Source organism: Podarcis erhardii (assembly GCF_964252035.2).
Source record: "Podarcis erhardii genome assembly, chromosome: 4".
Classification (NCBI taxonomy): Eukaryota; Metazoa; Chordata; class Lepidosauria; order Squamata; family Lacertidae; genus Podarcis; species Podarcis erhardii.
Window position 1 is genome coordinate 28,535,142 of NC_138508.1, and position 22,923 is coordinate 28,558,064.

General features: G+C 42.5%; 1 protein-coding gene across 1 annotated transcript; it reads left to right on the forward strand.

Annotated features, from left to right (window-relative positions):
- Window positions 1-2,191: 2,191 nt before the first annotated feature.
- On the forward strand, window positions 2,192-16,478 carry MEDAG (mesenteric estrogen dependent adipogenesis). The gene is made up of 5 exons (XM_081859944.1): window positions 2,192-2,537; window positions 10,547-10,656; window positions 12,236-12,348; window positions 13,231-13,516; window positions 14,801-16,478. The coding sequence occupies exons 1-5, from the start codon at window positions 2,251-2,253 to the stop codon at window positions 14,932-14,934; spliced, it is 930 nt and encodes a 309-aa protein (XP_081716070.1). The 5' UTR covers window positions 2,192-2,250; the 3' UTR covers window positions 14,935-16,478.
- Window positions 16,479-22,923: the final 6,445 nt, after the last annotated feature.

Consider the following 22,923-nt stretch of genomic DNA (forward strand, 5'->3'; position numbering starts at 1 on the left):
ATGGCGAGAAGCTGCTGTCGGTTGCCATTCTGAGTTCCTTGGGTCCCGGAGCTGAAGCCTGGATACACGGTGCGAGGCAGCGGTGCGGCAGGTGGCGGTGCTGCGGTGCTGTGTGTGGCAGTCAGCTCAGCGGGATCCCATCCTCGTCGCCAGTGAAATATACTCAGAGTCGCAAAGTGATTTCATGCTCTTTATTCAGCTCATAGTGGTGAGGAGGAATGAATGAATGTCCCCTCAAAGTATCTGCTTTATATACATTATTTACACAATGGGCTGCACATGATTGGCTAATTCCAGGATTCTACTGTAGGCCAATCAGGTTGTGGATTCACTTCTATCTGGAGCATGATTGGGTGGTTCCTGCTAACCAATCATACTGCTGCATTGTTCTAGGACCAATCAGACTGCTGCATTCTGAATCCTATTGTTCTAGGACCAATCAGACTGCTGCCTTTTGGAGCCTATTGTTCTAGGACCAATCAGACTGCTGCAGTTTGGATCCTATTCAACTCAGTACATAACAAAACTCTTTGTGGGCGTTTTCCAGGTGGGACATAAGGACATAAGTTGCTTGTCCCATCTGGAACTCAGAAAGAGTGGTGGCTGTTGTGCTATAATCTCTTAGCCTTTTTAAAGAAAACATGTTTACATCTATTAAGTTACATCTATTCCCAGCTAATAGACAGATTTTTTGGGAAATATCTTCTGTGTGCTTAACATAATTAGGGTGCCCATGTGCCCTACTTTACATAGGACAGAACTCTGTTTGAAGGTGTCCTCTCTTTGAAGGGGCTGCTGTCCAGTCTCAGTCCACTTTTAAGATGAAGAACCTAAACAGCAATAGCAGCACCAAGGGACTTAAATTCCCCATCAATGGTTAGCACCTGAACAGCAAGGGAAGCAGGCACACAGCTCACCTGGTTAACTTTCCCCCTACGGGGCAATTACCGGTAATCATATTTCTATTAATGTTATTGCAAATATTTCCAAACAAACTTCTATGCATAAAAAGTAGCATGTGCAGACTGTAAATAAATCTGTGCCCTCTTTTGGGTGAGGCATTTCCTCTTTTTCGACAAACCAAAAGTGGTGGCTTGGCCAGCTTTCTGGAGTTATTTGATTTGCACATGGGGCATTTCCCTGCTTTCCAGTTGTGGCATTGGTTGTATTGATCTCTGGTTGCTGGATATCATGGGTGGATACTATTGACTGGTGAAAAGGGACTTGTAGATCAGCATAATCAAAGTTTGTGCAGATTTGTGTCAACAGGCTTTTGGGAACCAACTGCTTTTAATGGAAGGCGCTGTGCTGTTTTTATTGTAATTCTTTGTGTGGTTTTAAAAGATGTTGTATGTTATATGGTTTGAATTCTACCCCTGTTCTTTTTCCCCCCAAGCTGCCTTGAGTCCTGCTAGGGGGAAAGAGGCAGGGTATAAATAAATATATTTGGCACCTATCTGTCTCAGGAGCAGGGCTGGATTTAGGTTTGATGAGGCCCTAAACTAATGAAGGTAATGTGGCCCTTTATATGTCCAGCTGTCCTTTGTCAAAAACAAATTATCACTTTTTTGTGTTGAATATATGCTATATGGCAATTTATGGACCTAATAGGTATCTAAAGCCATTTGCCACTGTTGCTGTATGTAGGTTTTATTTTATTTGTTTTTTATCTTATATTTTGGAAATGTACATCCCGGTTTTTTTCCCTTTAATTTTTTTGGGGGGCCCCCTTGGGGCCCTAAGCTACAGCTTGTTTAGGAGGCAATGGAGGAGTGCGCCAACAAGGCCTGCTGTTGCTGCAGAGCCCCACAGAGGAGAGAGATGTTTTATTGCAGCGGGGGCTGGGGCAGAGGAAGGCGTCCAGTTGTGCTGCTGCAGACAAGAATAACACCCCCATAAGAAGCGCGCCGCGCCGCTGGCGGCTTCCAAAGGCCACACTGGGGTCCGTGACTCCCAGAGGGGAAAGAGACGGAGAGGGCGGAGAAAGCCGATTGCTCACCGCTGCTTTGGTAGGCCAAGTTTGCAAGCCAAGGCCGCCTAAACTCTGCAGATTTTGCCCCCAGGCGGGGAGGCGCCTGCCGCTGCCGTCGGCCCTTCGCTCCGCCTCCCTTTCGCTCCCCGGCGGCTCGGAGGCGGAGCTGCGCCGAAGCGCTTTTCTCGCCCGCGCGGACGCCGCTTGCTAGCAGTGCCTTGCAGAGCCCGTCGCTCCTGCTCTCGCCCCCCGCCCCCGTTTGCTGCTCCTCAGCCGCCATGGCCGTCTGGAGCGGGTCCGACTCGTGCAACTCGGTCCGGCCCAGCTTGACCTCGGTCTCGTCGGGGGAGCTGCAGAGCCTGCGGACGTGCAACTGCGAGATGGCTGTGCTGCCTCTGCAACAGCTGGCGCTGCTGCAGCCGGAGTCCTTCCAGCTGGCGGGGGGCGCCTTGACCGTGCGGAGCCCGCCGAGCCGGCGGCTGGGAGGCGGCTTCACGGTGATCAGCGACGGCTCCGTCCACGTGGACGGGCAGTACCATTGCAAGCTCACCGACTACTTCAAGAGGTAGAACTTCATTCCCGGATGGGGGGGGGGGAGGCACCCAGTTTCTTCTCCTAGCATCATTTTGGGGCAGTGGGTGTGATGCCTCCAGCGAGTCTAGCAGATCTAGGCTTCCGCCCTGCTAGCTAGGAAACTACACCTGTTGAATTGTTACATGCCATGCGGGCTATCAAATGCACTGGAGCCCTTGTGGGGAGGGAGCGAGAATAAAGAGAGACTTATTTGCAGGTCCAAACCCCTATAGCTCATCTTAGACCAGAAGCAGGATTGGTACTTTGTGAGGTTGCCGGAACCTAGATGAAAAGTATAAAAGCTCTGGATTTATGGCGGGTGGTATGAAACTATTGCAGTATAGTAAGTAGTCTTTGGGGGGTGTTTGTTCTGACCTGGTTGGTTTGTTGTGAAAATGGGCTGGAAAGAGATGAAATAGGTGTGGGTTCGTAGGAAGCTGCCTTATACCAAGTCAAACCATTTGTCCATCTAGCTCCCTGTTGTCTACACTGACTGGCAGCTGCTCCCCAGGGTTTCAGGCAGGGGTCTTCTGCATGGAAAACAAATACTCTTATCATTTAGCTGGGAGGGCCATTCCCCATTAAGCCCTAGCCCAGGGGTTATGGAAACTGCTTAGAGGGTTTTATATAGATAGCTATCTTCTACTGCCTGCTCTTTCAAACAGCAATAGTATCTTACTCCCGTACCAACTTCATTTTCCATCTTCTTCTTATTGTCACCTTACTGGGTATTTGAAGCTCCTTTGCTCTCTTTTCTCTGGATGGAAATTTTTCAGCACTATGGCTTAGCTCTGGAACATGTGAAATGTTAATAAACGTGTGCACCTGAGCATGAGGAATATGCCTTTCCCTTTCCTGCTCCCAGCCTGCACATATGAAGACTGATAATGGCAATTACTAAAGGTGTGTCATCATACAAAGGTCGGAAGGTCAATTCTTAAAAAATGAAGTATTGAGAAGGTCATTGGGTATTGGATAAGCGTGAATGCCAGGCAGCATCTTGGAAAAGAGTATCCAAGGGACTTCAGGCTTTGGGGATCCGAAGGGTCCATTAGTGGTTAATTGGGCACCACCACTTTTCCTCTGTGGGGTGCATTAGAAAAGACATCAGGCTTGGCTTTTCATACTAGAACTCTCAAGGTTCACCAACCGGAACCAGATGGGAAATTTTAGGAGGACATAAACTTAGGCCCCATTCACCCCATGCATATGTGCATTTTGCTACCACTTTAAACAGTCATGCCTTTCCCCCAGAGAATCCTGGGAGCTGTAGTTTGTTAAAGGTGCTGAGAGTTGTTAGGAAGCCCATGTTCCTTCACAGCCAGGATTCTCAGAGTGATTTATCAATCAGTTCCTCTTTGCAGGAAACTCAGGGAGAGGACTTTAGTAGGGGTCTTCTAACAACTCTTAGCAACAGGGCCCATAATTATTTATGGGGAGCCATGACCATTTAAAGTGGTATCATAGTGGTTTAAACGTAGGTGGGTGCGAATGTGGCCTTAGAACTGAGGGAAAGGGGCATTTCCCCTGAGTTTTCGGGAGAGACCAAGGTCTGATACTATCATCGGCTGTCTCCCAGGACCTAGAGATCCCTTCAGCCACCCACAACCCCTCCAAGGCTACAGTGCTTCACTCCCTTTAAGTTTTTCCTTTTTAACTTGGTTTCTGCTGAACATTAAAAAGAAAATCTAAGAAACAGGATGCCTCTGAACACATGTTGAGCCCAGGGATTTCTTTCCTTGATCTGAAAACGCCAAAGCAGACAGAGAAGGGATTAGCACAAGGCCAGTTATTGTAGAGGACCCTTTCCCCCCCTCTTTGTTGTTTCAGCTGTTTCTGTTAAGCTGCTGAGTCAAAAACACTTGCTGAGCCACTACAGACCACCAGAGGTCTTGCAGATCTCAGTCTGCATGCTTCTCTGCCCCCTACTGCTTCGGGATTTTCCAGTGCTAACTTGACAACAGGGTTCAGAAGGCCAACCCTACAGTAATAGTAATATCTTTCATGCCTTGTTTCTGAACTTCTTGGCAGCATCTAAGCTGGTCATCACCATGGAAGCCTAGTTACCAAGGCCTGAGTGCGGGGAAAAGTCGTAGCCTGGCACCTAAAAAACTGATATAATGACGCCACCAGGCATATTTCCCTGGGAAGAGCCGTTTGCATACGGGGGGTGGGGTGGGGAGGCACCCTACAAAAAGTCCATTTCTTGTTTGGTCACCCTCAGATGAGGTACATGAAGGAAGGCCTCTGATGAAGACCACAAGGTCTGGGTTGGTTCATATGGGGAGAGATGGTCCTTTAGGTATCGTGAGCCACATAAGACTTTATAGGTTGAAACCAGCTCTTTGAATTGAGTCCAGAAACTAGTCAGTAGCCAGTGCTGTCGGGCCAGGATTGATGTGTCATGTGCTCAGACTTTCTAGTCCCAGTTCATAATCTGGCTGCTGAATTCTGCCCTAGTTATAGTTTCCAAGCTGTCATCAAAGGAAGCCTCATGTCTAAGAGACATGACACATAAGGAGAAAGGGAATGAGGAGGCAAGAGGAAAAACATGGGACATTTCAGGGACCAGCTTTCCCCTTCTGTTACGGTAGCTCAGTTGATTAGAGTGTGGTGCTGATAACGCCAATTTTGCAGGTTCGATCCCAGTTTGGGACAGCTGCATATTCCTGCATTGCAGGGGGTGATCGTCGGGTTCCCTTCCAACTCTGCTGTACAATTCTATGATCATTTCAGGGTAGCAACTCTCAAATGGGAGACTCCATATCAGACTTCCTTCCAACTCTACAATTCTATGAGCCTAGGACACTTTGTCCCATCCAAGCAGATGGAGAGGGCCTTGCAGCCTGGAGAAATAGGCATATGAACAGCGGAAGCTGCCCTATACAGAGTCGGACCATCTTGCTCAGTATTGCATACACTGACTGGCAGGGGCTCCCAGTGTTTCAGATTGATGTCTGAAAGGGATTAAACCTTTGGCCTTTCTGCTTGTGAAGCACCCGTTCTACCAAAGAACTACAGCCCCTTCCTCAAGAGCATGCAGTGGCGGGCATGCTGCCACATAGGCTAAGTTCTTAATTTTTTCATATTGTTGCTTTCCTCAATTAGAGGCTTAAAAAAATATATATATTTCCTTATTCTGGGGCAACTACCTTCTCTTATGTGTAACCTCTTTGTTATTTAGACTTGTTCTCTTTCAATGAAAACTACAGGGTGTGGCAGCTTATCCTTTTATTCTTATTTACTCTGGTTGTTTAAAAGAACAAGTTGAAATCCTGTTTGGTTCTTTTGTTTTGTCAGGCCTACAATGCAATGATTTGGCCTCTCTAAAACCAATGTTGTGGGGATGAAACTCTTCCTTTGCTAAAACCTGGCTCTGTGAAGCTGTTCTTGCTGAAAAACCGGACGGCAAAGAAAAGAATGCATCATAGCCTTTGGGAATCTTCAGCTGCAACTTTTGCCTTGTGATCTGAGCACTTGGGCACTCTGCAGTGTTACTGTATACAAGAACAGAAAAAGACTGGCTGGGTGTGAGACACTATTTGGAATGTCTCTAGAGGGTCTGGCTCAGTTAACATTACATTATTGAGAAAACGAATCTGAGCGGTTATTTAAAACTGATGGTTGCTAGGCCTGGCTAACACTCTTTGAATTTGTGGCAGTGAGTTTAAATGACAGTTTTCCAGTATTTAGAATCTAAAGCTGAAATAATTATGTATTTATTTATTATCCCAAATTTGGTTATTCATTCCATGTTTAGGAATCCCAAAGCTTTCTGTAGGGATTGCTATCCAGTTTGAATGCCCTAAATCCCTTTTACAGGGGAGGAGGCAAGTACCAGTATGGGACAATTCCTTCTCTCCGCCCACCTGCCCCCAGCTCAGTATTAAAAAAATCCCAAGGGCTTTTCCAGATGACCTGTTTGTTGGCATTCAAACTCAAAGCTTTTCATCTTTATCATCCGGACTTCACTGAGCACTCATTCCAACTTGCTTGTGGAGTGTTTGCAGGTTTTTCCATTGACAATTTGTTCATCCCACAATTCTCAGTGGATTTCAACTTTCCAAACCACACAAAGTTCCATTTTAAAAAATTACCGTAAGTGGTTTTGTTGCACTAGGACAACAAAGCACTTTAATCGTGCCAAGCTTAAAGTTGCAATATGCTCTTGAGTCCCCTGTCCAGAGGTGCCCCAAATTTAATCTTTCTAGCCATTTCTGGAAGATGTCAGGAATGTGTATATTGACACCTAAAAGCAGCCATTTATCCTTTTTCTCAGTGGCTATAACTGCTGTGGGTCCCACAGCTCATTGATATTTGTACTTCCAGGATTTTCCACTGGTTTACATGGGTGATATACAGTAATGCCCCTCCTGTCTTTGCACCAATTTAAATACTAGCACTGGTGCACTGGGAAGAGGGGCAGAATAATTAGGTGTGGAGAAGGGCCAATCTGTCAAAATCCTTTAAAAATATATATAAAACAATCAGAGTAATAATATTTTTTTTATTTATTTATACCCCACCATTCCTAATTCAGAAAACCGGGCTCAGGATGGCTAACAACAGATTTAAAACATTTAATTGTGATACAACAAAAAAAGCATAAAATACAGTATAAAAGCATGAATCACAATAAATTCAAAGTTCAAGGGATGTTGTGGGCATGAAAAGCAACACTTTATAAATATGCATTTTATGGCAGAATTTGCTATAAGTTCTTCTTTACAAAATCCAACTAGACATGAGCTACCAACTCTGAAAGGGACACGAGTGGTGCTGTGGTCTAAACCACTGAGCCTAGGGCTTGTCGATCAGAAGGTAGGCGGTTCGAATCCCCGTGACAGGGTGAGCTCCCGTTGCTCAGTCCCAGCTCCTGCCAACATAGCAGTTCGAAAGCACATCAAAGTGCAAATAGATAAATAGGTACTGCTGTGGTGGAAAGGTAAACGGTGTTTCCGTGCGCTGCTCTGGTTTTGCCAGAAGCGGCTTAGTCGTGCTGGCCACATGACCCGGAAAAACTGTCTGCGGACAAACATTGGCTCCTTCGGCCAGTAAAGCGAGATGAGCGCCACAACTTCAGAGTCCTTTGTGACTAGACTTAACTGTCAGGGGGCCCTTTACCTTTTTACCAACTCTGAAAGATTTAAGATTCTGGTATATGTATATTATATGGGCAAATATTTGTGAAAACGAGCATAAATTAAAATGAAATAGTGGTTAGAAACATCTGCTTGGTTACCAGCTACGCTGATTTTCAGCGGTGGAAAATTAGGCCCATTTGTCTTGGTAGATGATGTTTTCAAAAGGACGTAGTGACTTGCGTCTTTTCCAGTGCCTTGCAATTGGCATTTAAGAAATGGAGTACAATTTTTGCACGGACTAACTTGTATCTAGCACATTTCAAATTAATCACTTTCAGGGGGATAAACAGCATGACTGTGGTTCAGCCAGAACACTGACTCATGGGAGCATGTGTATTTCCTTACTGTACCACCCATCCAACTTTTCCTGTGTCTGACTGGTATCCTACATTACCACCTTACACAGTCCAACAACCACATTATAAGCTGAAGTGGGGAAATGAATCTGGCTTGTCTATTGTACCGTCTCTGTACTTCCAATGCATTAACAATTTTAGTTTTAAACTGTAGCTGGGGAGATACAAGCTGGGAAGATGTGTCTATATCGTATGGCGAGCCGTTAAGAGGAATATATTCCTCCAAATAGCTGAACCCATGCAGGATTAGCGGTTTATATGGTGTGAAATCGAGTAAAATTGGCCTGCCTGGGGAAAAACAAACCACTTTGTCTTAACAAATGTGATGATGTGTTTACAGAAGCAGCAGTAATGGTGTACTGTATTCCGTATTGAACTGGTCTAGTAATATAAAGCAGAAAAAGTTTGCTTTTTGTTTTTGTTACCATATCCCCCTCTGCCTCCCACCTTCTTCTCTCTCTCTCTCTCTCTCGCCCCCCCCCCCCAAGTCTACACTATCTTTATTCCTGTTTGGGGACTTATTAAATAATAAAATGACTCTAAACCACAGTTTCCATAGAAGGCGACCACATGGATCTATCCAAGCATTTGACTGAAATAAAGCTGAGCCCCAGGGTATTGGAATTTTAAATAGTTCTGCTTGACTTCTGTGGGGCTAATGCATTTTCCCATATGGGGCTTCCATGGTTTGTGCTTAATAATGTACAGACTGATCACTAAGCATTCTAGCGAAAGCTAACATGTCCTTGCATTCAGCTGCTCCCTGCCCTGTGAGCACAGTGGAATGCAAGAGGCTTAAATGTGTTTATCTCTTTTAGAAAGAAAGAAATGATTCCTTCTAACCAAATAACTCTGGTTAAACTAGTTTGGTCAGGCTCATCAAACTTCAACTTGGTGCACAAACAGATCAATCGATCAATCAAACCTCCTTTGATGTCTGTAACCTAAAAGTGTTTGTTTGTTTTTAAAGTTTAAAACCATAAAAGGGACTTCGTATCTGCTTCATGCACGAGTTGCAAACCTTTTTGCATCAGTTTCAAATTCTGAGGAAGTGCTTTGGGCACCTGTCACACAATGGCTGTCATGGAGCTTGTGGTATATAACACAAAATGGCTGCAGTGGGGAGCATGGTAGAATGTAACATGGCTGCCATGGGGCTGTGGCATAGCACTACATTAGGGAGTGGACAGTCGTTGCAGCTCCCTACATCCTGGACAACCTCAAACTTGCTGTAGGAAGCCAGTTGTTATGTGCTGGTCCTGACTGTGGAAATCACACAATATTGGTTTTCTCCTGCTCCCCACCCCAAATACTGTTTCTGTCTAACAACCGGGGCAATTCCCCAGTACCAGAAAAATATATATATAATGTGTTCACAGACACACATACTTCACATAAACACAACCACACATACCTCTTTCTCTGAAACATGCACACACATCAAATACATCTCTCTCCCTCCCTCCCTCTTCCCAAGTGCATCTCTCTCAATCACACATGCAGAACAAGTTTTAACCACAACCCCCTTCAGAAAAACCCGTCAAGGGCAATCAAAGTGTCTGCCACCCCCCAATCCTATTAAGAATAATAATAGTTTCAGGAAATACACAAGTGTCAGCAAACCAGCATCCAGGGCCCCTGGTGCCCAGGGGTAATGCACAAGGCCCCAGAGGGTGGCTGTGGTGCCCTCAAGTTCTGGGTTGGTCATCCCTGATGTGTGATTAATGGATGCCAACTCTCATAGCTTCAGAAACCAGCATCTTAGTCCTGGCATGTAGGCACTAGATCCAATTTCCAGAGATGTTTAAACCTGTGCTTTTTAAAGGGTTTTTTGTTTTTCTTTAAACTTATCCTTCTTTTTACTTCACTGGACCTACGCCAGAGTACGTGGTTTGAAGACTGCGGTCTAAGTAAAGTTCCAATTCAACTCTCTCATGGTTGAAGAGGAAGGTTAAAAACGCCAGAAGCCTGGCTTCGTAAAGGGAAAAGGTGACACATCCTTAACCACATGTCCTACTCTCTCCTTTTTATGATGCTGTTTTTGCTTTAACAAACAGTCACATTGAAAAGGATAGCCTTCAAAACAGGAGATGTGGTAATTCCTGCCTAATTAAGTATACTGGGCGCTTCAAAAATAATAGTTTCCTAACCAAGAGTGGTTCTACTTCACAGTCACTTTAAATTTGTTTGTGGGGTGGGGTCCTTCAGTACAGCTCCATTTTCACCTCTCTGTCTACGTAAATGGTCTTTGGTGGCATAGCTGTCACCGTTTCCCTTTTTTAAAGGAAAATTCCCTTATTCTGAATAGGATCCCTCGCAAGAAAAGGGAAAAGTTGACAGCTATGTTTGGTGGCTGAATAACAGAAACATTTTATCGTGACTTGTTTCATTTTATTTCTATGCTTCCTGCAAAGTTTGCTTTAATCCTTTATCTTAACTGGAACTTTCTGTATCCTGCTTTTCAATTAAGTTGCATTAATGCAGCTTTCTTCTCCCAACAGATACGTAGAACTCAACACCCACTATGACTATAAAAACTACAGAGAAACTATACTGGGTCGCCCATTGGTATTCTTCTTCAACGTCAGAACAAAATATAATTCTTCGAAAGGTAAACCTATGAGTGAACCTTTTTTTTTAAAGGGCATATTTTGGATCTAAATAAACTCTGTGTGAAGAGCCATGGTTGAATTTGAATCCAGTATGTTTAAATTCAGTTCAGCGTTGCCTTTTTAAAAATGAAACTGTCACTGCGCCTTGACATCCCTGTAAGATTGGCAACTTTGATTTATAACGTAGTCTTAAGCATGTAAAAATATTGTTTGGTTTTATATCAGTGAAACATGCCTCCTGCTGTGGCACAATTATGCTTGCACAGTGGCAGAACCGGTTTTGGTCGCTGGTGGTTTCCCAAATTGCTATTTGGTTGGATAAGGATGTTTCTGCTGGACCTTCCATGGATGAGTACTCTGATTAATTTGAAAACTTGATCACAATTAGGTCCACCTCTCTGTGGACTACAAGAGCTGCAAAACTTACTGAAATACCTTAAAAGCACATAAAGCTGGATCTGGGGCTTTTTGCCTGTTAAAATGTTTAAAGAGTACCAAAATTAAATAGATCATGGGCTGAGCTTGTTGTGCCAGCAAGGATGTGGTTTCAGAGTGGCTACCTTAGGATAAGGAAGGTGATTGGGGCTGGCCTTTAATCTCTGAAAACCAGCGACATAGATTCCAAGAAGATACTGCTAAATAAGTCATGATTAATAAATCATATTGGAACAAAGCATAATCAGAGGACTACTCTTGTACATTTCATGGGGTTTTGAGAATCTCAACTTTCACTTAAATAGGCTGGACCAGGCGGCTTTACTTTAAAGAGGAAGTTGAGGTTCACAGAGCCTGTCAAATGCATAAATGTGCTTTAGAGAACACAAGCAGCCCACTGGTTTTGCTTCTAGTCTAGTATTTAATCATGGCAAGTTTAGCAGTGTTCTCTTCAGATCTATGGAATCTGAATTTAATACTTATATCTCTCCTCCCTAAAACATAAAGCAGTTTAACCTCAAATGGCAATAAAACGTTTTAAAAGAGGAATAGGAACTCAGATTTTTGCAGCGAACCAAAATAAATTTAGAGACTATGGGGAACAGCTCAAAATGGTGTTGAACTAGGCTCTCCTGTGAGCAGAGACCTTCTGGAAGGTGTAATTTCAAGTGGCTTAATTCCTGTATACAGCCACTGGAGGTCCATGTGCAGTACTCTTTTAATTAACGATAGGAGACTATGGGATCTATAACAGCAGCAGCGGTTATACATCCACTCAAATGTAACTATCAAAGGATTGCTTTGCATCTTACAAGATTAGCAGGCAAACAAGACGTATGTTTGATGCACTTAGTAACGTGAGAAAATGACACACATGTTAGATGGTGTATAATACATACTGTGTGATCCATAACAGTGCCTCCCTAAAGCAAATTCACAGATTCAGAAAATATTCCCTTTACATATTAAGATGTGTGCCATGCTCACACATGTTTGCTAACTTAGTAGTGTGTGGGTGTGCAGCAGCAGTCTACAGAAGAGAAGAGAACTCTAGCAAAACTTTGTATAGGTTTCAGAGCAACATCTGAAATACAAGTAAGGCCTGGCTTTAATAAATAACAATAATTTCTAATCTATCCTTAGAAAAAACATATGCTTTGCTTGTGAACACCCGCCACCCGAAGATGAGAAGACAGATTGAGAATGGAATGAACAATATAATATCTTCAGTGATTGGAGAAAGTTACAAACTTCAGGTGAGTTAGACAGAGAGGTTGTCCTACATATGGCTGTTATCTTTCTGTCTGTACCTGTGTGATTGCTCTGTGTCTGGTACAAATGAAACTTTTTATGACGGGTAAAGGGCAATATTCGCTGAACCATCTTGGAATCTCCTCTGACACATAAATTCCAAAGGACATTGACACTGAATATTATATATCACATTCGTCGCTCTTGGCTATTTGTCAGCTTTCTTGACCTGGTGTTGTGTACAAAGATTACTTGGTTCTCAGTGGTGTAGCTAAGGGCTGTTTAGCTAAAGGGGCTCCCAAATGACTACCCAGAGTGCAGGTGATGATGGATGTAGCAGCAAACAGGTTCCACGTTGGGTCATCACAGCATCCTTTCTTATTTTTTCAAAATATTGTACAGTCGAGTGGCCGACTGGGCACGTACGTGGTTACAGATGCTTTCTTATTTTTACTGTAAAATCTAGTGTAATTACTTTTCTACAACAAAATGGTGCATATTACCAAGTAAATGTGGTTAGCATCAGAGCAGCAGAAGCAAATTCCATTTTATTTTATTTCTATAGCTGTGCTGGTGCTGTGCTTTTAAGGAAGTTTAAAATGCAAAGCTTCGCGTGCTTAGAGGTTTCCCCCCTCCAGGGCTCTTCCTTTGTTTTTGCTCTAACATTTCAGGAATGTGGAAGCAATTATAAAGTATAAAACATGGTTGTTTAAAGGGCTCTCCCAGTTAGACTACTAAGTCCAGGGTCTAATATGACCTAGCTGCACCACTGTTTGCTCTTGGGGTAAGATTAATTCCTGATTCCAAAACTTTTATGTAAGTGGCTTTCATAACTAGAGGTATAAGAGGTACAAAATTTGGTAATAAACCTTCTTTTCTTTGTACAGTTTGATTTCCAAGATGTTGTAAAGAATTTTTTTCCTCCTGGAGCCCATTTGGTCAATAAAGAGAGCCTGAGTTTTTCCTACGAGTTCAAATGCGACGCCTTATTTGACTTCTTTTATTGGTTTGGGATCAGCAAACGGACAGTTATGGTGAATGGGAAAGTTCTGAATTTGTCCAGTACCAATCCACAGAAGAAAGAGATGATAACAAAGTTTCTGGATAAAATGAGTGAACCAAACATGCGGTCAAACAGCTTTTCAGACAGAAAGTTTAGTGTTACATCCAGGGGTAAGTAGGTGTCGTGTTTTTAAGTGAGATTTTTAAAATCTGTATCTCCACATACATTGGTACCTCGGGTTAAGTACTTAATTCGTTCTGGAGATCCATTCTTAACCTGAAACTGTTCTTAACCTGAAGCACCACTTTAGCTAATGGGGCCTCCTGCTGCCGCTGCGCCACCAGAGCATGATTTCTGTTCTCATCCTGAAGCAAAGTTCTTAACCTGAAGCACTATTTCTGGGTTAGCAGAGTCTGTAACCTGGAGTGTATGTAACCTGAAGCGTATGTAACCTGAGGTACCACTGTACTGTTCACAGGTCACAATGATTGAACTGTTTCTGGATCCTTTGATTTGAAGAAACCCAAACCTTGAGTACTAAAATGGAGGTTTGGTTTGAGTCCCAATACTAATCTGGGGTACTCTGGGAAGTGTGAGGGAAGTAGGGATCACCTCACAACTCTCAGCACCCTTAACAACTGATTCCATGATAAGAGTGTCCACATCAAGGGAAGTAATAGTACTGCTGTATTCTGCCTTGGTCAGACCCCACCTGGACTACTGTGTCCAGTTCTAGGCACTACAGTTTAAGAAGGATATTGACAACTGGAATGTGCATGCAGAGGAGGGCGACCAAGAGGATAAAGGGTCTGGAAACCAAGCCTTATGAGGAACGGTTGAGGGTATTGGGTATCCTTAGTCTGGAGAAGAGAAGACTGAGAGGTGAAAAGATAGTCATCTTTAACTATCTAAAGGGCTGTCACATGGAAAATAGAGCAAGCTTGTTTTCTGCTGCTCCAGAGGGTAGGACCCAAACCAATTGATTCAAATTACAATAAAGGAGATTCCAACCAAAAATTAGGAAGAACTTTCTGACAGTAAGAGCTGCCCAACAGTGGAACAGACTCCTTCAGAAGCCGGTGGACTCTCCTTCAGTGGAGGCTTTTAAAGAGAGGTTGGATGGCCCCCTGTCAGGGATTCTTTAGCTTTGATTCCCGCATTTCAGGAGGTTGGACTAGGCAACCCTTGGGGTCCCTTCCAGCTCTACAGAGCTATGATTTTTGAGCCTTCGGGAGAAGTCCTGACTGTTTAAAGTGGTGTGATGCTGCTTTTAAGGCAGAGTGCAGATGATGCCTAAAAATAAGTTTTCACTCTTCCAGAATTACCAGACTAAGATATTTTTTTGCCTACTGGGTTATATGCATTAGAAAGTTTCTCAGTTTTGTAGGCAAAAGGATTACAGTGGCCTATTTCCTTAGATGTGTTGTAATTCTCCTTCTTGTGCTTTCTTGCAGCTTCAATAGATGATGTGTTTAATGGCAACCTCACACCACAGTCACCTTGGATGGAGTCACCTTTTGTAGTTTGGACACTTCCAGGGGCTCAGGAATCGGAAGAAGGATCAAATACATTAATCAGGTTTTCATGAAGGAAGAAATCCACCAAAGTGGAATTGTCTTAATTACAGAATGAAAGAAGTTATTGAAAGAAGACTTCTGTTTTCATTTGCATTTTCCCCAGAAGAATAGGGAACTCTTTCATTCCTGCTGAGTTTGTTGGTTCAGGAAAAGCCACTTTTGGTTCTTAAAATAGTACTTGCCTAGTTTGTCTTTCAACATTATGAGCTTTCTGGAGGATAGGGTTTTCTTGTTATTGCAGTCAGAATGCATATAGCTAGAGTCATTTCAGTGATTTTAAATCTAGATTATCCAAGTGGTTTGAAATTACAAGTTTTTTAAACGCCACTAAAATCCTGTGTAGTATGTTGCTAGCTTCATTATTGCTCCAGCTTAGCACTGTTTCCAGTGGAAAAAATTAATGGGATACAGAACGGCTTTTGAGGCTCATAAAATGCAGCTACACTTCCTGCAGTTTTAAAAAAAATGGCTAATGGTGACCTTAAAGAACTAGCAGAGGGAATACTTGAACCCAAAAGCTTTTAGATGATGATCAAAAGTCAATGGGTGCCCAGATTTGTAGTTCTGTTCTGGCTTGGAAAGATGAAACGCCCTAGATAAATGTGACTGCAATTCGGAATGCTTGAGAGACTATTCTCAGCTCCATTACACGCTTCCTAGATCTCCCCAAGTCAAAATAGCTTATTTTGTCCTTCATCTTCCCGTAGGCCAAAAGGAGAGCTAATCTACACCATAAACTGTTCATTTCTTTTCTTCCAAAGCACTTAAAGGAATCCACTGGGAAAATCTGGCACTATGTTTTTTAAATTACTTTTTTTCCCTTGCATTCCCTCAAGTAATGATCACAGAAGTCTCTGAAGTTCTGATGCAGCCTCTGTAAAATGCCATATTCCTTTGATACTGCTATTTTGTATTAAATGCTGCATTTTATCACTAGCATGCCAATCATGGTAGGTTTTAAAGGTTGTGCTTTTTAAAAACGCTGCATCAGTTGTGAAGATAAATGCATTACCGGTTTTTTTAAGTAACTTGTAAGAAAATTGTCACACGTGGAGGCAGATGGAATGTGCATTGCTTTCTACATTAAAGCCTAGTTCAGTCATTTAACCTGCAGGATAATATATCTTCTACTCAATCTTTAACTTGCCTTCATAACATACCTTAAACAGATGACATAGCAGCAGGGTTTTCTTCTCGGGAGCTTCGTCAGTTGCTGTAAATGGAGCACAACTGTCCTTAACTTTTCTGCAACCCCACTGTTGATGGCAAAAGCCATTTTACACATACAGTGGATCACTGTACACCAGGGAAATATATAGGTTTTCAGCCATAGCAAGTAGACATTGGGCCACCATGTCCTCATAATTCCGTATCATGCAAAGACCATATCAACCACATCTTCAATTTCTCATTTGGTTCTACATATTCAATACCATGTGGGTGCGTTTACTGTCAAGGTGGCATACGATTGCCTGACTGAGAATCTCCAGATTTGCTCTTCACTTGTATTTGAAGATTTTACGGATGTGGGAACGCATATTGTTCCTGAAGATTTTTTCCAAAAAAAACCACAAACTGAAAATTGGTCCAAATAGCACTTGGCTAGAGTTTCAAGGACTCTGATAACTTACCCAAGAGCTTAACGTTCCCTTTCCTTCTGAAGAAGACTCACTTATTTCCCTTCTGTAGATGGGGCATCACACTACACCCAGAGCAGTGGCTTCATAGTAATATGGGTGACCTGCACTGGGATATAGATTAGGGAAAATGTCTGTTCCCTTCAGACACTAACGGAACTAATGAATACAATATATGACATGTAGACTCTCCCTTGGAGGTTAATGACCTTAGATTGAGGACTGTTTATCATGAGACATCCCATAGTAAAGCAGGCTACTTTTTAGGAATGGTGGGCAACATGACTGGTGAATATTTTACCTCCTCCCCCACTCCATAGCATGATATTTGAAAACCAGTTTTATATTGCTAAAGTATAATGTCTTCCAACAATGGAAATGCTGTCTGTGTATGCTGACTGATTTAAACTGGTACTGTATGGGACTTCAATAACTATCGTTTTTGTCTTGTTTGCTTGGAAAAAGGAATCCTATGAATGAGTTCTGCCCCCCAAAAAGCAGGCTTTTGTTGTTATCATATTGAGTCTGCACACCAAAAAGTGTGTTTTCAATGATTCCTATTCAGTGCCTTTGGATTTCTTCTATTTACAATAAAGGGAGATTTTTAAATAGGTGTCTTCAGTTTTTGTTCCCATGTATCTGTACATGCCACATACCAAGTCATAAGAAGCAGGATTCATCGAAATGACAGGAGTAGGTAGAAGGAATCTGCTGGTGGTGGCTGCTTGGATGACTTGCAATAGATCAGCAAGGGATTTTCGCTCCCAGCTGTTCAGCAGTAGCAACAACAACAACAAAAAGCAGCCTGTTCTGAATTGGATTCTGACAAACTCCTGTGGTAACTATGGTATTTAGGAACTCCACTGTAGAATTGTATGTGTATATGCAGGTGAAGTGGTGTATGGCTGATTGTGTGCTGTAGACACTCAGCTCCAACTCTTGTGTCACTATTTGTATCTGGCTCCAGCTAGTGAATCTATAACAAAGTTGATATAATGAACTTGCCCATGACTGTGACAATGGTTGATAAATTCATTACTGGCCCTTCAACAGCATGTCCCAGGGTGTGAGTTACAACAATTTAAAATTGAGAATTGAAGGCAATGAAAACTGGTAAGTCACAGGGACAGGATGGGCCCTGAAAAAAACACATCTCGGGTCTCAAAGGCAAAGAGGTGTGTCTTTAGCATTTGCTGAGGACTGTATAGTGAAGAAGCAAGATGAACCTCTGTCCACCTAAGTAACAGATTCCTCCAGAAGAGCTATGTTACCTGGAGCCAATCAGAGCAATAAAACTGCTGTAAACTTGAGTCTAAAAGTCATGGGCTGAGACCCAGAGTTGTAACAATTACTTGCACATGTCCATTGGGGCTTTAGGCTTGTTTCTTGAATGGTAAACCTCCAGTTCAGATGACATCTTAGTTTTTGAAACTGACAGCTTTCAAAAGCTAGCTAGCTCTGGTGTGTGTGTGTGTGTGCGTGTGTGTGCGCGCGCGCGCGCGCGCATGCATACCCTGTGTTTCAAAGTGAAAAGGCAATGTTCAAATATGACCCTGTGTTAGCAACTGTAAGTCTATGCACAAAGTAGTTCTTTGGATCCAAACAACTTGAGTGATATTGTTCCCCATCCCACCCACATGGAACAACTTAAGAGAAAATTCAGCCTGAAAGTGATTGGGGCTGGTGCAGAGGAGCCCCAAAAGAACCCAGGTGAAAAGCACAGGTTCCGGGAACAATGTACAAGCCCAGCAGCAAAGGAAGAGGGCATAGAATAGAGCCTTCAGTCCATGGTTCCATGATGATGTCTAGGTTTGACTAGGAAGCGGCAACCATGTCTCATATAACTGGCCATACAACAGCCCTGTCCCTGCAGCTTTGCACCAAACTAGTGGGCTGTTGCCAAAACAGATGTGTGGCAGCTTTGCATGCTGCAAGAAAAGAATACAGAAGCTTGAGCTTATACTTTCAATGAAGATCAGTCAAAGTCTTTGAACCAAAGCAAAGTGTAAGAGATGCCCTTTTTGGAAAATTGTTTCAGACAGTTGCATCATGCTCGCTTGTGTTAGCAGATGAGTGACTATGACACAAGAAGCTAAATTTAAATAATGAATTCAATTCTGTCTGCAGTGTGAAAAGCACAGCTTTTATTTAGCAGTACTGGGCAAGAACCTTGACATGTTATCACAATGATTTGAGATTAATGTAGTGGCGGATCAAATGTATTATGCAACCAAGTGCTGTTGTTCTATTTGCTGTTCAGTGATATAATACACTGTGGACCTTAAAAAAACATGTTTTTACCATGGTGAGATGAAAAATTGCAAGAGCTAGCTGAATCACCTCTTCAAAGGGATTACTCAGATATTAGTCATGCTTTCTGACCTAAAACTATCCAACTCATCCCACTACTATATTCCGTTACCACCACAGCTTCTTCAAATTAATGTTAAAGCACCAATGATTTATACTGGATACATGAAAACATCCCCCAGACTAAATAATGGTAAGGTAAAACTGAACCTTACCAGAGGCATGAGAATTCTCATCTGCACAGAGTCTTGGTGGCTCTGTTCAGTTAGATAATGTAACTGCTTGCGCTGTCATACTAGATAAAAATTCCAATTAATTTTGGTATCAGCTGTTTTTGAGAGGGGTAGTACAAGTCAATGTGACTTGCCAGTCTCAAAGCAGAAATTTGACTGGAGAATGTTCTAGAGGGCTGGAGAGGCCAGGGTTTCCACACCACCCCAAGCCATTGTTGTCTCCAGTATATTATGGGACTTGCAACGCTGTGTCTGTTTGGGGCAATTTGTAGGATGTTGCTTCTGACATGGAGGAAGTGGAATGGGATAGACTGGGTGACTTTTGTGAGAGTCTAAAGATGATGCAATCCCACACCGCTTTAACTTAGATCTGGTGTGAATGATAGCAGTTACAGTACGTCGGGTGTCAAGGTGACGGAAAAATCACTGCCGCACTGGTAACTTCACCAAGACACTTGTAGGTGGTCTATGGGTGGCTTGAGAGGGAAGTACGGGAAGAAGTTGCAATTGGAGTCTCCTCTGAGCATTCTGAGCAAAACCTGAAACTTATATGCATCAGGCATGGACATTCCAACTGAGCTGGCAACATTGGCTTGAGCACAATTTTTTCCTAACACTCCTGGGAATTCTCTAAGCTACAATAGGCCTTTGCCACATAGGCCTTGCTTATTTACAAAGAAATGGACTAATTCCTTCACTCAGCCATACTGCAAATAGAGCTGTATAGAAGCAAAACAGTAATGGGGGAGGCATACTGAACACAAATTAGTAATAATGATAATATTACAACTAATTTATTAATTGCCTTCTAAACCACTTTCTCAAAGGTACGGAATCATTCAAAGGGTATGTGGAAGGGGAATAATATGAATAAAAGATGAGACACAATGCTTTGATGGTTTAGTTGAAGCGAACCCTTACAAAATGGGATAAAGCGCTAGCATTTGGGAAGCATGTACATTTGCTAGTGATTGGGAGGAAATATGCTGAAATCCCTTTCAAAGGCAATTATGCTGAACACTGATTTGATCCATGGTTTCTGCCATAAATATGTATACTGAATCGGATTAAAACTTTGATTGCTTGTTTGAAATCGCAATCAATCCTACATACATTTTATTGAAATTCATTGAGACCGTCTTCATGCATTGGAGCCGACTGTATGATTTGCAACCACTGAGAAATCCGAAGGTTTTTATCTACATATAAAAGCCAGTAACATGACTGGGTTCCCTTTAAAGACCAATACTTGACTGAGCAAGTGGCGCTGTGGTCTAAACCACTGAGCCTCTTGGATTTGCCAATCAGAAAGTCGGTGGCTCGAGTCCAAGCAATGAGGTGAGCTTCCCGTTGCTCTTTCCCAGCTCCTGCCAACCTTGCAGTTCGAAAGCATACCAGTGCGAGTAGATAAATAGGTTCCGCTGTGGCGGGAAGGTAAATGGCGTTTCCGTGTGACTCTGACAGTCGTCACAGTGTCCTGTTGGGCCAGAAGCAGTTTAGTCATGCTGGCTACATGACCTGGAAAGCTGTTTGTGGACAAATGCTGGCTCCCTTGGCCTGAAGTGAGATGAGCGCCACACCCCATAGCCGCCTTTGACTGGACTTAACTGTCCAGGGTCCTTTTACCTTCACCTTTACATGGCTGAGAATATAAACTCTGCAACAAAACATTCCAGGGCAAAGATCTCCTATTTGACGTTGCAGCCAGCCATGTCCTCTATTTGAAATATTATATTCACCCTGTCCCCCAGTTTCCCACCACTCTGCAACAGACACTAAATGTTCTGTGGTAAACACCAATTGAACATGCACCATTCTCATTCGACACTTTCTGGGTTTTCTTGCACCTTTAGTGTTCATTCCTGAGGTTTTTTTTTCTGTATTTCTGCAAACCTTGTTCCACCAAGTATGCTGACAGTGCTCACTCTTAATTTCTCAGTGCACCCATTTTGTAACCCTGTTGGCCCTCACCAGCTGTGTTCACTCTTAGAAGGAGTGACTTCTGATTACACTTTCCACCAGGCACACCTCCTTAACAACAATTCCCAGTTAGTAATGATGGATATCAGAATTTATGTATAATTATGCCACTTTTCCTCAAAGTTTGTCAGACAATCCAGCCTGGGATTGGTCTAATAATGTCTGGCAGGAATTCCCACAAGAAAGCTCTTAAAAAGATGAACTCATTACGTTTACTACTCTGCAAAACTTGTTGAAATCAGATGGCCCAGAGAGTGGTATGCTAGAACATTGAATAAGATTTGGCAGAATAAAAAGTTTTCATGAATATGAACGGCTCCAAAATCAGCTCAATGGATTCTGTAACTAGAATGTTGCTTAAAAGCTTTTCTGTGCTACGTGACCTTTTTAGCAGAAGAATGACTGAAAATGTATTACTATTTTATGTCCTCAACGCCCTCATTCCTCCTTCTTCTTTTCAAGTCCCAAAACAACAAATTAAGGTGCAACATTAATATGTCTTCAATGCAAAGCAGCACCAACAGGTGAGATCCATTTTCCCTGAAAGTTTAGTCTGATGCTGTACCACAAATGACTATTTGCAACATAAATTCTCAAAATGTGTAACATTGTCAAGCAAGGTAATTAGTGGGGGAAACAAGAGCAGGCAAAGGCAAACTCGCCCCTCCAGATGTTTTGGGACTACAACTCCCATGATCCCTAGCTAACAGGACCAGTGGTCAGGGATGATGGGAATTGTAGTTCCAAAACATCTGGAGGGCCGAGTTTGCCTGTGCCTGGCTTATATGAATAAAATAATGCTAAATGCATGCATGCTTATATGATTACATCGCAGCAAGGGGAAAATTACGAAAGACTTGGCTTTTTCAACCCTTTGGAATGTTGCAACTAAAACGCAGTGAATAGAGTTTTAATACAGCTGCCAGCATTCCAGCAGAGAAAGACATTTCCAACATTTTTTTTAAAAAAACCCCTAAAGCCAAAGTTAGGGGCTTAAGAAGCTCTTGGGCAATAATATATTCCCCATATATATATATATAGGCAGGGATAGGGGACCTGTGTCCCTCCAGATGTGCCCTAATGGCAACTTACAACAATGGATGCAATATATACAATAAATACCAACCAGGCTTAGTAGCCATGCCAGCCTTATCCTCCATGAATTTATCTAATCCTCTTTTTATTTATTGAAAAGAGGTAATTAAAAATAAAGAGTACCTGTATGTGTCAACTACACTTTATATTTTCAGGAAGAGAATGTCATACACACATACCATGACCATGTATTATGAAATAACAAAGTTTGTGTTTATTACTTGATAGGAAGCTCTAAGCAATCATGCTTTAAAAAAATAAAATAAGTGCAGCTATGTAATACATGCACTTTTGAACATGTTAGTCTCATTCACAGGGTAACATGAAATCTGGGATGTGGAATGGTCCATCTGGTAAATGATAATTTTTACTATTTTCTTACAAACAAGGAATTAAGGGATAGCAACGATAGCAGGCACATGAATGACAGGACAATGCTGACACATGCCTAGTTTCTTGCAGTCCATGTTTGAAATGCTAGGGTGGGTAACTACAAATATCCAGATATTCCACCTGCGCTGCAGTTCTACTTAGCCTTCACTCCAAAACCAGCAATTGCCGTTGTTTGACATGCCCAGGATTCAGATTCTTTTAGAAGTACAAAACCCCCCAAAAATTCAGACAAAACTTTCCCTATCATTGCATCTTCATGCCCAGCAAAGAAAAGGTGAAGCTCTTAAAAGTGATTTCAGGCAAGCAGCTATTAATGTAGCAGGAATCCTGAATAAAATTGAATAAGTTGGCA